The sequence below is a fragment of the Oryza sativa genome, chromosome 4 (genome assembly GCF_034140825.1).
Source record: "Oryza sativa Japonica Group chromosome 4, ASM3414082v1".
Lineage (NCBI taxonomy): Eukaryota > Viridiplantae > Streptophyta > Magnoliopsida > Poales > Poaceae > Oryza > Oryza sativa.
This window is the reverse complement of record NC_089038.1, coordinates 27,297,812-27,312,852: the sequence shown is the minus strand read 5'-3', so window position 1 is coordinate 27,312,852 and position 15,041 is coordinate 27,297,812. Positions and strand designations below refer to the sequence as shown.

The 15,041-nt window shown below is 49.7% G+C and overlaps 2 protein-coding genes across 2 annotated transcripts; both read left to right on the top strand.

Annotated features, from left to right (window-relative positions):
* The first annotated feature begins 2,406 nt into the window (after positions 1-2,406).
* On the top strand, positions 2,407-4,746 carry LOC4336519 (NAC domain-containing protein 7). The gene is made up of 4 exons (XM_015779109.3): positions 2,407-2,522; positions 3,335-3,547; positions 3,655-3,926; positions 4,000-4,746. Exons 2-4 carry the CDS (start codon positions 3,388-3,390, stop codon positions 4,561-4,563), a joined length of 996 nt encoding a protein of 331 aa, XP_015634595.1. The 5' UTR covers positions 2,407-2,522; positions 3,335-3,387; the 3' UTR covers positions 4,564-4,746.
* Positions 4,747-8,763: 4,017 nt separating this feature from the next.
* On the top strand, positions 8,764-11,367 carry LOC4336518 (protein YABBY 5-like). Its single transcript, NM_001419713.1, has 7 exons — positions 8,764-9,037; positions 9,160-9,333; positions 9,415-9,604; positions 10,308-10,356; positions 10,471-10,546; positions 10,670-10,744; positions 10,861-11,367. The coding sequence occupies exons 1-7, from the start codon at positions 8,906-8,908 to the stop codon at positions 10,963-10,965; spliced, it is 801 nt and encodes a 266-aa protein (NP_001406642.1). The 5' UTR covers positions 8,764-8,905; the 3' UTR covers positions 10,966-11,367.
* The last annotated feature ends 3,674 nt before the right edge of the window (positions 11,368-15,041 follow it).

Sequence of the window (15,041 nt, the reverse complement as noted above, 5' to 3'; positions counted from 1 at the left end):
AACGGCGTCTGCTCCGGCCTGACGTCGCTGTCGGCCTCACTGGCCGGACGCGTGTCGATCACTAAAAGCTCCGGCAAATACAAGGCCGAGACGATGAGACGATAAGGTCTATTTGATTTGAAGGAAAAAATAGAAATTTTAGATGATTTCAATTTTATAGGAAAATTTCTTATGAAGCCCTTTGAAACAAAGGATTGGATTATCCAATCCTTTGAAATTCCTATGGAATGGACAATCCTATAGAGATTTTGGACGAAATTTAGCAAGAGTTTTAACCTCTTGCTAATTTTCCTTTGAGTCTATCTCTCTCATCCAGTTCCTGTGTTTTTCCCGTGGTTCAATCAAACGGTTATTCCTGTGTTTTTTATGCGTTTTGCAATTCTCTGTTTTACACTTACATTTCTATCAAAATCCTACGTTTTTCCTATTCCTATATTTTCTCAATCCTGCGATTCAAAGGGGCCCTTAAGTTTGAGGAGATGTACAGATCCAAGCAGGTTGCAGAATCTGTTGCATACACGCGCACGTGAAGTACGTGCGTTGCACAATGCGACTGATCGTTTGCAGAGAGATGAAAATGCGCATGTGTAAATTGATCTCAATTAGCAGCAAACAAGGCCGGGAAAGCTATACATCAGCTAGCTAGCTTTCATTTTTGCGTGCGGAGAAAGGGCGTGCGTATCACACTGTGGACCACATGCAACTCGGATCCTGGACTGTGCATGCATGCTATTGATCACTGCTGCTTGCAAGGGGCTTACTACCAAAATTGTGTACTATGATCTGCGGCTGCCCGGTTGGTTTGCACGCTTGCTACAGTTCACTTGTTATTGTCAGCCATCGATCTGATAGCCATCCTATTTCCAGCTCAGATGGGATTTTTAAATCAGTCCAAGAGGACGAATGTTTCTTCACAAATTCGCAATTTCCAGATAAGGTATCAATAACCATATGCATATGCACGGCGAGTGTGGAGCCCTTGGTCCAACCGGCGAGAGCACCGAAATAAATTAAGAAAGGATAATACTCCTATAGAGATAAAGTAGGGATGGCTAATGATCAGTTCGAGCCCACGCCGGACACCAGCCGCCGCTGCCTGCTTGCACAGCATCTCCGGTCGGTCCCCATTCCGCACAGTTAACTTCATTGGTTCTACTTGCCTAGTTGCATCAAATTTTCTCTGCACATGCTAATCTGCTTTTAATCAGGTTTAACATAGATCACTCCTTGGCACTTCAGTACCTCATATATCACTCCCATATACTATGTACGTAGGTACGGATGCAGTACTAAAGTCTAAACTTAGCTACTAATATCTACAGTACTAAGGTTCAGCAAAAAAAGTTTTACTTAATTATGCAGCAGAGAAGCAAAGGTGCAAATTAATTATCAGAAAACCCATGCATCAGTCTGGAGTTCTTGGAGTTCTAACATATGTAGCCCACTAGGCCTGTAGCCCTGGTCCTGTCCAAATGTGACGTGTCTTGAAAGGCTTGAGATCCTTTTGTCCCCGTTTCAGTAAGGATGACATGAGTAGCATATTTTTGGCTTGTGTGGCACTGGATCTGTTTCCATTTGGAGGAGGGTCGCCATCGAAAATATACTTAGGTCGGTCGAGAAACGGGGTCCAGCCGTGGCCGTCTTGAGAGCGACCATCCAGGAGCAAACAAACGCAACTAGAAGCTATAGGCGGCTATCTAGCTAGCTACCTGCGAAGAGCACATATGGCCGAATCCTTAGAAAGCCAGATAGCGAACACGACCAACCAAAGAGAGTTTACATATAGACAGACTTAACCGCATGCATGATCAAACCTACACACACTAAGCTAACACACATTTACAGTCATGCATGAGGGTAAAAACGCAACGACCGACCGCGCTTGATGCGTCACCATGATTACCTGGCTTTCTGGGCCAGACACGCCGGTGCTCGTTTTCAGTTGGGGTCGATCAAATGTTACCATTTCAGACGAGAGAAAGGTTTACACCCACTCTATCTGTGAATTTTTCAGATGAGGAAAGGTGGCAACTAGCGCTGGCCGGTGTCCACCACTGCTAGTCTCTGCTGCTACATAAGCTGCACGCGGCAGTGGAAGCTCCGTTTCGGGGGGTGAGGCTGAGCGTGATCGGAGGGAGCTAGCTAGGGGTCGCTGTCGTTGGCGGGTGCGGGGAGGTGGCGGTTACGGCGAAGAAGGCCAATAGAAAAACGCGGGGCTCCGCCGCGTCGCTCTCCGGCCGCGGTGCTCCTGGATTGTAGCCAGCCTTGGCCCGCAATCCGTCCGCGCTTTCCGGCCGCGTCCCCTTCCCCTGCCCTCCGCGCGCGCCACCCACCTCGGTCGCGCCCAGGCCATCACCACCACCGCGCGCGGGATATATAGACCCCGCCGCGGCCTCGTCCCTCCTCATGCGATCGATATAGCTGCTCCATCCGTTTGAAGGCTGGCTGCTGCTGGCCGAGGGAGGCGCTGCATGCTGCTGCAAGCTACGAAGCAGTAGCAATTGCAGGCGCGCGCGCACAAGGTAAGAGACGGCTCGTCCATTTCCAACCCGTGGTTTTCTGCTTGATCGATGATGCTAGCTTGTTTTACCTTTTGTTTGTTTACCGCGCACTGTGCGCGCGTGCTGAACTGGGGTACGTGCTGCGTGATTAGCGATGTCTTTTCTTCCGTCTTCGTGGGTACAAGGTTCGCGAGTCCCTAGGGCCTAGGTGTGTGCAGTGTGCTTTGTCGGATAGGACGGCGAGCAACTTTAGCTCTCCCTAGTTTGCGCTCGGTTTGTTTAGCTGAACAACTTGAACTCGATGCTCCTGTCCTCCTCTATCTCGTCTTCTTTTTCACACAAACCGGCAAAGGTTTCATCATGGATGCATAAATGGAAGTGGAAGCAAGGATACACCTCCTGTTGATCAAGCTAGTCTTCTATAGGAGTGCAGAAGAGCGAGAATCAGCCTCTGGTCAGAGAAACTTCACTGGATGAATTTCCGATTCATCTTCCTACAAAAAGAAAGAAACTCCTCAGAATCGTTAGAGAGACCAGCCTCTGGTCAGAGAAACTTCACTGGATGAATTTCCGATTCATCTTCCTACAAAAAGAAAGAAACTCCTCAGAATCGTTAGAGAGACCAGGTGCAAACCGATCGAATGCTTTCTCAATTAAGAAAAGGAGTATTTCCTGTGAGATTTCCTGATTCTAGCTAGTACTAGTAGACATGAGCTAACGAGAAGTTGGATGCTATATGTTCAAATTCTTCCTTGGAATTCGTTACACATGCATATATGCATCGTTATCAAACTAGCCTGTAACTGAAATATAGCTTCTTATCGTGCATGCAGTTCATATTAACTTGCTACCAGTTCGGGAGCTATACTTTGATCCGCGGAAGAAGATGGACGCATTCTCCCATGTCCCGCCAGGTTTTCGTTTCCACCCTACTGACGAGGAACTCGTGGATTACTACCTTAGGAAGAAGGTAGCACTGAAGAAGATAGACTTGGACGTCATAAAAGATATTGATCTGTACAAAATTGAGCCTTGGGACCTACAAGGTAATCACAATTTACTCCACTTATTCTACAAGCTTGCTGCTTATCTCTAACCCTGTAATATCATAACTAGCTAATTAATCGACATCTCCAAAATGATGCTCAAACAGAACAATGCAAGATTGGAAACGAGGAGCAGAACGAGTGGTACTTCTTCAGCCACAAGGACAAGAAGTACCCGACGGGCACACGCACCAACAGGGCGACCACTGCCGGCTTTTGGAAGGCCACCGGGAGGGACAAGCCGATCTATGTCAAGAACTGCCTTGTTGGGATGAGGAAGACGTTGGTTTTCTACAGGGGCCGGGCTCCCAACGGACAGAAGTCGGACTGGATCATGCACGAGTATCGCTTGGAGACCAACGAATACGGAGCTCCCCAAGTAAGTTTGTGTACTAGTGCATGCATGCTACCGAGGATTCAGACTTCAGACACCTAACATGCTCCATGTTCAGGAGGAAGGATGGGTGGTCTGCAGGGTGTTCAAGAAGCGAGTCGCGGCGGTGCAAAGGGCGGCCGGCGACGGCGGCGACTCACCTTTCTGGTTCAACGAGCACGTCGCGTTCATGGCGCCGGCGCCAGGCCTCGACTCGCCGTACCATGGCCACCGCCAGAGCCACCCTTGCAAGCTGGAGGTAGAGTATCACCACCACCTCCTTCCTCAGGAGGCGGCGCCGTTCATGCACCTCCCAAGGCTGGAGAGCCCCAAGCTACCGGCCGCCGACATCATTGTCGCCACCGCAGCGTCGTCCGCTCTCCAGCCGTGCGGCCACACGACGGCGCAGCAGCTGCAGCTGCAGATCGAGCCGGTCTACGTGACGGCCGATGCGTCGGCAGCAGATTGGAGGGATCTTGACAAGCTGGTGGCGTCTCAGTTCGGCCACGGCGACTCGACTGCGAAGGAGCCCAGTTACTGCAATCCGGTGCAGGTGTTTCAGGTCGAGGGGAAGCAGGAGGATAGCTTGGATTACGTGTCCACGTCTGCCTCCTGCGGAGGGGAGGAGGATTTGTGGAAATAGCCGCGTGAATGATGCAAAACACATACTAACATATACGCCATTGTATACAGCCTAATAACATTGCGGTGTGATTTGATACAGTGTATAAATAGCTAGCATTGTCATGGTAATTACCAACTGCCCATCTATATATACTAATAAAGTATAACCGAAGTGGTTATACATGCATGCATGATTAATTAATTTGCCATCAAATCTTCCGTGTTTGAACTGTGAAGTCCGTAAGGAGTTACTTAAAGGTTCATGACGAAAAAAATTGTCAGCTGTAAGCCTGTAACAAGTGGCTGCCTGATAGACAGCAGTCTATTATCCGCATTACGGAGTTATAAGGACTACATGTCGAATTCGCTATTTCTCTTTGATATATACGGCTATACGCACGTGCACCTGAATTTTCTGTGATGGGAAGTTTACCGGCAGAGACGAGCTAGAGAATATTACCATACGGTCCATACCGAAGAAAGAAAATATTTAAACCTGATCACAAACCTGAAGAAAAAAAAAGAATACTACTACGCCTGAACAAACCTAATTATTATTCCGTCTATGTAACTATGTACCTGAGATTTCTAAAACCCCTCGGAATCCACTAATGTAGGATAAAGCAAATCATATAACGACAGATAAAGAAAGAAAAACAAACTGCAGTACGTGTAGGAGCGTTTTGATCTAAACCTCTCACAGGAGACGCGTCGAGTGCTTCAGCCTTCAGTACGAGTTGGCCGTGGGGGAAGAGCGGGGGCGGAGAGATCAGAAAGCCCGGCGGCCGTCGCGGCTTCGTTATCTTTGGCGAAGCGGAGGGATGGGCACACGGCGGCGGAGTGCCGCGCTCACGAGTCGCATTCCCCTTGCGGTCGATCGAGCTCGTCGAAGGTCGAACCCGTGTACGGGGAGGAGTCCTAGGCGGAGAAGGAAAGGGGACGACCCAGGCAGGCGTTGGACTGGGGCGTGGCCTGCTTAGCGAGTGAAATGCGATTTTGGGCTGGCTCATAAGTTTGGGCCGTTGTAACAAATTTTAGGTTATAGGACCTGAAATCAGGAAAAGGAGAGTGCAAAGTTTGGGTCCAAAGCATCGGCCTGGACAACAATCTACCTCTTGGTCGTGGATGGGCAATGTACAGTTTCGTCAGTTCAGTGTCCAGCACTCCTGTCCCAATTGTGAATTCAAGTGAACATACAAATTCTGACCGTTGACCTCGTGGGTGGTATTCTTTTGTGCACTCTTTTTTTACCCTTCCTTTCGAACGTTGCTGGAATACTGTTGCTAGCCTTTTCTCTGTGCCTTCGACTTTTTTTTTTTACCGCTGTTAAAGTTGCTAGGCTAGGCACACGTTACAACTTGCAAAAGGAGGTCTAGATACTCCGGGGCCTTCTGTAGGTCTGTTAGCCGCTGTTCTAGCTAGCTTGGTCTGTTAGCCGCTGTTCTAGCTAGCTTGGTCTCTGCCATCGCCTTCTGTAAGACAGCACGTTTACAGTTACAGCAGGCTCTATATTGCATGTCTCTGTTTTCGTGTTTCGCGGATCGTGTTCTAGGCGTGTGTACTGATCGAGTTGGTAGCCATGCAACATCGATCGGATCAATCTGGCGGCTGGGTTTTGTCTCAATCTGAGACCGGTTCCTATGCACAAAGTAAGATTTTTCGGACGCACTAGTAGCACGTTAACCGCATTATAACACTCATGTACGTTTTTATCCGCTGAATCATGCGTAAAGCTAGCTATAAGTTGACCTAGATAATGAGGGCAGGCTACGCATACAAGTATGTGCATGGCACTTTGGTGCTTGCTTTTTAGCGGATCCTCACGCACATTTCCTATAGCTATACCTAGTTCCGCGGCTCTGCACACTGCATGCGTCGACAGCGTCGTTACCGGCCTGTAAACCAAGCAGCTACTCCCTATTCTTCGATCGGAGCATGCAGCATAGGCTACACAGGGAGAGAATTTCTATATTCACATACCGAAAGTCCACCCCCTCAGATCCGTCTTTCCATTCGCAGGATCTTAAGCTTGGCAGCGCAGCAGCCACTGTATTTTCGCGACGCCAAAGGCCGCGCTCACATGTCACATGGCAATTGGCAAGAGTGAAACGGAGACGAAAGCGAGCGAGCAGCACTGCACAAGCCTGCAGGCTGCAGCTCGATCGGCGTAACGGGGGAGGGCCATGTGCGTGAGATGCCGGCACGCTCGCACCTGAGCTAAAGGGACGCGAGGCCGCTAGCTGCATGCAGATTTTACCACGATGATTGATTAGCTAGCTAAACCGGCAAGCACCCCCTGTGCAATCGTGCCCCCTGACACGCGAGCAACGACATGCAGCAATAGACACTTTGGTCATTTGGATGAGCTGGTCCCGGGCGGGTGCGTGCTTACCTTTGCCTATCCCATTTCTCCCCTTGCGCTTTGGCCTGTTCGGCTGCGCACTGTGCTTCATCTTTGGGTTACACCGGCTACGGAACAGTAGTACGTCCTACTTCCTGCGTAGTTACGGGACCATGCATGCGCAGTTTTTTTTTTCCCTCCTTACTACTATATGTATTTTAGGTTTTGGGAGGAGGGGGGCAGACACTGAGCAACGAGGCACGCATTGACACCGACACAGGGATCGAATCTCCAAGGCGTGCAGCTTGCTCAGGCAAAGGACGACGGATTACACATATGTTTTACTCTACATTGGAGGCCGGAGGAGGGAAATCAATTCACCAGGTAGCTTTGCTATGTAGCCTGCACAAGTGCAGATTCAGTTATTATGGCATGCTGAATTTTGCCTGAGCGTCCAGTCCTGAGGCCTCGCAGAGGCGCTAAAGTAGCAACAAAACTGAAGAGGCCGGGCTAAGCTAGAGACGACGTACGCCCCACCACCAAAGCAGAAGATCGACCAGAGACCTCGAATAACCCAAAACAGCACGCGAAATCTCGATTGGTTCATTCTCCTGCGGACAAGCTGTAATGATGCAGCCAGTATTTTGACAGGGAAGCCCTACCATGCGGCTGACAAATCACGTCCTCGTTTCAAAACAGAAGAGGGCCGGAACACTGGGGGTTACAAGTGATGGACCTGGTGCCAAAGAAGATGAGTGGAACACTGAGATAGGTAAAAATAAAAATGCCAAAGGAGAACGCTGTGATTAACAGTGCTAACTGTTCAGGAAGGGGATAAGGTGATCCATATATATACGTGTTCTCCAGCGAGCTAGCTTAGAGCCTTAGCTATCTGTCCAATCCGAGTGCCTGTGACTATGGACGGAATGTAACGACCACGCCGAGCTATACAAAGATTAGACACAGTGATGGTCTGTTTGATGGGCAACCGATGAGATGATCCCTGCAAAGGTTACGCCCCATCGCGAGCGACTGAAAATAGCACTGTGGCACTGCGCCGAACGCGTCGAATTGCGACCAGACCACATCATGGAACAGGGCGCCAGGTGGGCCGGCCTACACAACACCGAGCCGCGAGGCCCACCCATATGCATCCCCCGTCCCCGCCCGCTGCTCGGCGAAGCTCTATCGGCATCAGCCTCTGTCTGCACCCCGATCCCCACCACTCGTCCTGCACCCCTCTGCCCGCTTTTCAGACGGAACAGTCCCAAGATGCTAGCTACCGGCTACTGTCGCAGCCACTGTTCCCAGTCGAGAGCGAGAGAGAGAGAGAGAGAGAGTGTGTGTGTACTGGACGCTTGGCTTTGTTGCCCCCCTCGCGTTTCCCAATCTGCCCCCGGGGCGCAGTGGCCTGTGGCCTGGCCTGATCAACAGTGGAGCCTGCTGCGTCCATTCACCCAAGGGCCAAGGCTAGCAGCAGCTCAGGCTCAGCTGATGCGTTGCCTTGCTCTCTTTGTCGCTGTCACGGCTGGGGTCGCGAAGAGGGAAAGAAAAAAACACACTCGTCCTCTCTCCCCGGCCAGCCAGCCGGCCGGCCATTATTTGCGTCCCGGGCTTTCAAATCAGAAGCAACAACAGATCCGAGGCTTTCTCGAATCGGGCAAGGTCCATTAAAGCATCAAATCCATCAGGAGCTAGTAGCAGCGAGCCACTCTCACTCACGTACCCATCAAATCAAGAGAAACCGCCTCAAACCTCACCTCACCCTCACCTCATCACATCAACGGAAATACTATCACATCCAGACCAGAGGGGGACCAAATAAGCCGGTGCCACCCATATATATACCCCCTCCGATCCCTCCCTCTTCCTCCCCCCATCCGCTAGCTTCATCTCCACTAGTCTCATCCCTCCTTCTCCCTCTCCTCGTTGAACACCGCACTATCAAATCACCCAGCTGAAAGCCAAGACCGCGCGCGCCGGCCGGCCGGGCAGGGATCACCTAGCTAGGATACGCGCCATGATGTCGTCGGCGCCGGAGACGTTCTCGCTGGACCACCTCTCGCAGCATCAGCAGCAGCAGCCGCCGCCGCTCGCCGAGCAGGAGCAGCTCTGCTACGTGCACTGCAACTTCTGCGACACCATCCTCGCGGTACGTACATGCGCGCTTGTTCCCTCGCCGGGCGCCGTTGATCTGTCCGGCCGTAATAGCTAACTATAGCTCCGGACTCCGGTACGTCCCTTGAATAAAGCCTCGTTCCGTTGCATTTGCAGGTGGGCGTGCCGTGTAGCAGCCTGTTCAAGACGGTCACCGTGCGGTGCGGCCACTGCGCCAACCTGCTCTCCGTCAACCTCCGCGGCCTCCTGCTCCCGGCCGCCGCCTCCACCGCCAACCAGCTCCCCTTCGGCCAGGCTCTCCTCTCCCCCACCTCACCGCACGGCCTCCTTGTACGTAACAACGATCTATTTCTACTTAGTTTTTGCTCACTGCGCCGGCCGGCCGGATGCTTAATCATTTTCGGCTTGCAGGATGAGGTGCCGTCATTCCAAGCGCCGGCGAGCCTAATGACCGAACAGGCGAGTCCCAACGTGAGCAGCATCACGAGCAGCAACAGCAGCTGTGCTAACAACGCGCCGGCGACGTCGATGGCGTCGGCGGCCAACAAGGCTACCCAGCGAGAGCCGCAGCAGCCGAAGAACGCGCCGTCAGCCAACAGGAGTAAGTGCCTCACTTCTCCCACATTCCTTCGCCTTCTCCTCCTCGATCCTCCGGCAACGCTGTGTATAGCTAGGAGAGAACTCCAGAAGCTGGCTATAGATAGCTGCGTGCGCGTGCGCTGCAGTAGCACACACTGTTCTTGGTGGCACGAATACAGCATGCTCCTCTTTGAGCTTCTCCTTTTGAGAGTTCTTTTCGATGGTCAATGAAGTTTTCGAACAAGTGGAAGGGGGTCGAATAGTTTTCACATCAGCTCAATAGTGCCTTTTGTCCGTGGAGGAATTCTTCCCAAATCCCGACGTTAATTATGCACAGTGCAAAGATAGGTAAGATCACTTGAGTCTTGACAAAACAAAAAATCAATAAAAAAATAGGAAGAGGGGTTAAGGAAAAGGGAACAGAACACGTACAGATCAAATGGAAAACTATTCTAAACTCCAGATCGAATACTGCTTCAAACAGACAGAACGTAACGTGGCAACCAGTCCCTAATTTGTTCTGTGAGCTCACAGGGAGCAACATTAATGGTCAGGTTGCACATGCGAACTAATAATGTACATATGGTCTTTCAACTGATCTAGCCTTGTTGCGTCCGTGCTGCTTCGGTCTTTGAACTGCAGCAGTGCTGCAGTAGTGTCATCAAAGTACGCTGTTATTCTGTTAACCAAGTAATTATGTTCGGCTCATTGTTGTGATTCTGCAGCTTCAGAGAAGCGGCAGAGGGTTCCCTCGGCATACAACCGATTCATCAAGTGAGTAATCATCGATAATGGTTCACATCGTTTAATTTTGGTTTCCTCTTTTAATTACATCATCTGACAAAAACTACTCGTGCTTCACTCCGTTTATGACACGTATAATATCAGAGATGAGATACAACGCATCAAGGCAAGCAATCCGGACATCACCCACAGGGAGGCTTTCAGCGCTGCTGCCAAGAACGTACAAAATCTCCCCGTTTAATTTCTTGATAAAAAAAACATGCATGTGATGTGTGCAGCATACTCCACTGTATATATAAACCAAATTCGTATTTACTCTGTCTCATCTTTGTGCATGCACCAGTGGGCCCATTTCCCACACATCCATTTTGGCCTGATGCCGGACCAGGGCCTGAAGAAGACCGGCATACAAAGCCAGGTAAAGAGTAAAGACGGACCCTAAAATCTAAACCCTAATTCTATTGGTGGAGAATCGATGTCAATGGATGAATATAAAACCGAGACTTAATTATAGTATTTTTTGTGCTTTTATAGGACGGAGCTGGGGAATGCATGCTCTTCAAGGACGGTCTCTACGCTGCAGCCGCCGCCGCTGCAGCAGCCACAGCAGCATCTAGCATGGGTGTCACTCCATTCTAACGCCTCAGATCAATGCACGATCTGGCTTAAAAAAAACTTTGTGTCCCACCCTGTAGTTAGGGTCCTGCATGTCTCGATCTCCAGATATGATCTCCGGTTGCTTGTTAACTGAAATGTTCCTCTATATATGGACGATCATGGCACCATATGCATGGCATCTTGGCATGCATCGATCGTATCTAAGTCCTTATCTATGTGTAATTCTAGTTTTCTCAGTTTCTTCATGTATTTTCCCCTTAATTTTTCCTATTCCTATTCGCCTGTACAGAGGCTGCTAGCTGTGCGTGCTGCCTCTTATATATCTTATGGACATAACTAGATCGATTTGGTTTAATTACCAGGTGATCATTTGAAATCAAATCGTCTGATTCTTTTAGGGGTGGGGAGTTGAAACCCTTTTCACCATTCTTGGTTTAACTGAACCCATTGGCAGCATAATATATATTTGATTTTAATGACTGATCTCTTTATATAAGTGGGGACCAGCAGTAAAAAAAAGTTTTGAATTATGACACGACGAGTTCACGCATCACATTTGGTTGTGTGAGACTAGAGATATAAAATATTTCTATTATGTAAAAAATATATACGTACTATATCAACACGAATAAGACAACGTAGCAGCATATTCTTTGTCAAAAATATGTCTGTAATATTAAAGAATTATTCCGTCTATTTTGAAAATAGAACTATATTTTTGCACGGTTCTCAATTTTATTTCTCGAAACTACGGAATTGTAATTATAAGCAAAGCTCTAACCAGGGTTTGAAATTTTGGTTCAAAATTTCCGAAATTTCGCCCCCCACCAGCATACTCAAATCTCACCCGAAATTTTCGTTTTTTTTGCTTTTTTTGTGAATTTGGTCAAATTTTTAAATAATTTCGGCTTGAAATTTCCGAAATTTCAGTAACCCCTGGCATAAAACCCAATTTCAAAATTTAAAACCCTGGCTCTAACCCAATATTTTTTTAACTTTTGAGTTGACGTACCGCCAAACCGCCTCAAAACAACTGAGGGGGGGGGGGGGGTTGAATTGGACCTAACCCAATTTTAAATGGACATTTATAATGTTTTAAGATAAAGTTTTGCACATTTAGACGGCATGTAAAAGGAAACAGTTTTTAGAAGTGTAATAGTACAGTACATGTGATGAAACGTGGTCAGTTGAATGTTATTTCATTTCAAGATCTTTTTACGAATAAAAATCGCAAACATTGTAATGAGTAGTATTAAATGCATGTACAGGACTAAGCCTCATGTAGTATAGCCAACTAAAAGAAAATAAAATGAAGCCCAAGGAGATATCTCTGCTAATTGAATAATTTTGGGATATAGACGAACATTGTGAACAGTCCTGGCAAACTTAATTTTTTAAAAAAATCGAGACAAATTGAATATCCTGTTTGGCACGATCTGCAATGCGAGATCGATTCTAGGGCCCACTAATTGTGATTGATGTATTATTGGACTTGGTATGTTATTCCGGTACATTGCCCTCCGTCCATTGAAATGACTAGTGATGCAGCAGCTAGCCCTGATCAACAACTCTGACCCGGCCTGTCGCGACCTCGATCATGCCTGCAAACGGGCCCAAGATTAAGCTGGCCTTTACGCATCCGTCCGCTAACGCGACTGTTCGCTCGCGCCGACTAGCCTAGCTACCTAGGCACGTACTATACCACGTACGTACGTACGTATGCATGCTTCCGTGGCCACAGCAAGACACACGGAGTGTCAAATAATTGGAGGTAAAAGACTCGTTTATATATCATAGATCCGTGCCTCCATATTGGTGCTACAGTTAATTTAATTACCAAAGTAAATTTTGCTTGGGAAAATTGAAATGTATACTTGGAGTTGGATCAACTTTTTTTCGGTGTTAGTCACGTCCCTAGAGGTCGTTTTTTTGGCGAAATGGAAGAAGTATGGAAGATGCATGTTGATCCATTCATTCACCTGCGGGTCGGAACCGGCGTTTGACGGGTCTCTATCGGTAGGAAAGTACGTGCGCGCATATGCCCCCCACGACGACAAACAGACAGCGCTCGGCGCATGGATACAACTCCGTGCATGCAGCTAGCTAGCGCCACGCACACCACACGCATCGTTCGGCGTGCAATGGCAGGCGAGGCGAGCTGCCGGGGGCACGGTACTGCACTGCACGGCACGGCACAGCTACTTAGCAGTAGCACGCAGCTGTGCCGTTTCCAGCGTGCCGCGGCGCCTTAGATCCAGCGCTAGCGACGATCAGAACTGCGGCCACGCAGGCGCGCGCGCGGGCTGTCGTCGAAAGCCTGCGGCGGCCGCGCAGCGCAGGGATGGATCGAACCGGCCAGTCAAGCGAGGGGAGGCCGGGGGAGAGACCGCGGCGTAAGCTGGATCGAGCTGAGCTAGGGGCGGTTTCGTCACACTCGTCACACTGCTGCTCTGCTTGACGTACTACGTACTGGTGGCACTGGCAGGCAGGGGCAAGCAGAGAAGGCAGGGCAGCAGCTAGCTGATGGATGTATGGACGGATGGATGGCACGTAGTACTGGGCCGAGGCAGCAGCAGCGTCATGCATGGCCGGCTGCTGCTGCCTCGCAATTATGGAGGGCCGGGCCGGGGAGGGGAGCTGATGTGATTGATCTATGCAGTGCACTAGTAGCATCTACAGGGATATAACGGTGCAACCATTTCCAAATGTCTACTGCTAAGCTGCACTGCTTATACTACCTACTACTACTACTCTCTCTTCTCTTTCTCTCTGTCCACGTGAGCTTTTCATCTCATCTGTCCACTCGCACGGACGCACCACCGGCGTCAAATGGTTTGCAAACATTGCATCGAACGGGATCGATCCATCAGACATAGCAGCGCCTACGGACAGTTTTCTTTTTATTTTTCTCACGGGTCAATGATTGATGTTTCTCACTTGGGTTCCACAGTGCAAAAAAGCTCGCATCATCTCGATCGATTGGCAGGCCGGGTAGCGTTCCATCGATCCTCAGCCCATCTCAGCAGTTTGAGGTGAGATGGCGGCTGCCTCTGGCCACTTGTCCCACCGACCGCTGCTTACCATTCGACCGGTAAGACGCGTGCCGGTCTAAGAATTATATGCTGTTGACGTGACATCAAACAAAAACGTGGCATATGTAATGCTTCAGAGAAACAAGAGGTCGGGCAGGAAATCACGCGTACTCCCTCTGTAGAAAAAATGTTAGTTGGATCCTGTAACATCCCGGCCTATAGGGCTTAATAGAATTAATAGAATACTCATATCAACAAGTTGCAACTTCTTTTCCGGAAGCCAATCTCCAAATAACTCCAGGGTTAAGCGTGCTTGGCCTGGAGCAATTTGGGATAGGTGACCGACCGGGAAATTCTTCCCGGGTGCACACGAGTGAGGACAAAGTGTGCAGAAAAGATATGTGTTGGTTTGTGAGGGCAGTCTATGACCTATGAAAGCTATCAGATGTAAGCGGGCCCGGCGCGCGTGTGTCGCAGTTGCGCAGGCATGGTGCGCATGGCTGGTGTAGACCGGGAGTGGTTACACAGCATGGCACATGCGCTGGCACTGGACACATACACATGGACGTGGCCAAGAGAGGACGTTCCTGGCCTAGGGTTGATCGACGGGGGGGCATAGTCTATGACCTATGAAAGCTATCAGATGTAAGCGGGCCCGGCCTGGGGGAAGGCGGGACGTTACAAAATGGTATCAGAGCCGACTCTCGCGGTTTCACGGGCGCGTGTGTCGCAGTTGCGCAGGCATGGTGCGCATGGCTGGTGTAGACCGGGAGTGGTTACACAGCATGGCACATGCGCTGGCACTGGACACATGGACGTGGCCAAGAGAGGACGTTCCTGGCCTAGGGTTGATCGACGGGGGGGGCGTCGATCAACAAGTTGCAACTTCTTTTTCGGAAGCCAATCTCCAAAGAACTTCAGGGTTAAGCGTGCTTGGCCTGGAGCAATTTGGGATGGGTGACCGACCGGGAAATTCTTCCCGGGTGCACACGAGTGAGGACAAAGTGTGCAGAAAAGACATGTGTTGGTATGTGAGGGCAGTCTATGACCTATGAAAGCTATCAG

Coding starts and splice junctions, on each gene's coding strand:
- LOC4336518 (NM_001419713.1), top strand. CDS start 8,906: ATGATGTCGTCGGCGCCGGAGACGTTCTCGCTGGACCACCTCTCGCAG. Junction 10,357..10,470: donor GCATACAACCGATTCATCAA/GTGAGTAATCAT, acceptor GTATAATATCAG/AGATGAGATACAACGCATCA. Junction 10,547..10,669: donor TCAGCGCTGCTGCCAAGAAC/GTACAAAATCTC, acceptor TGCATGCACCAG/TGGGCCCATTTCCCACACAT.
- LOC4336519 (XM_015779109.3), top strand. CDS start 3,388: ATGGACGCATTCTCCCATGTCCCGCCAGGTTTTCGTTTCCACCCTACT. Junction 3,548..3,654: donor TGAGCCTTGGGACCTACAAG/GTAATCACAATT, acceptor ATGCTCAAACAG/AACAATGCAAGATTGGAAAC. Junction 3,927..3,999: donor ACGAATACGGAGCTCCCCAA/GTAAGTTTGTGT, acceptor CTCCATGTTCAG/GAGGAAGGATGGGTGGTCTG.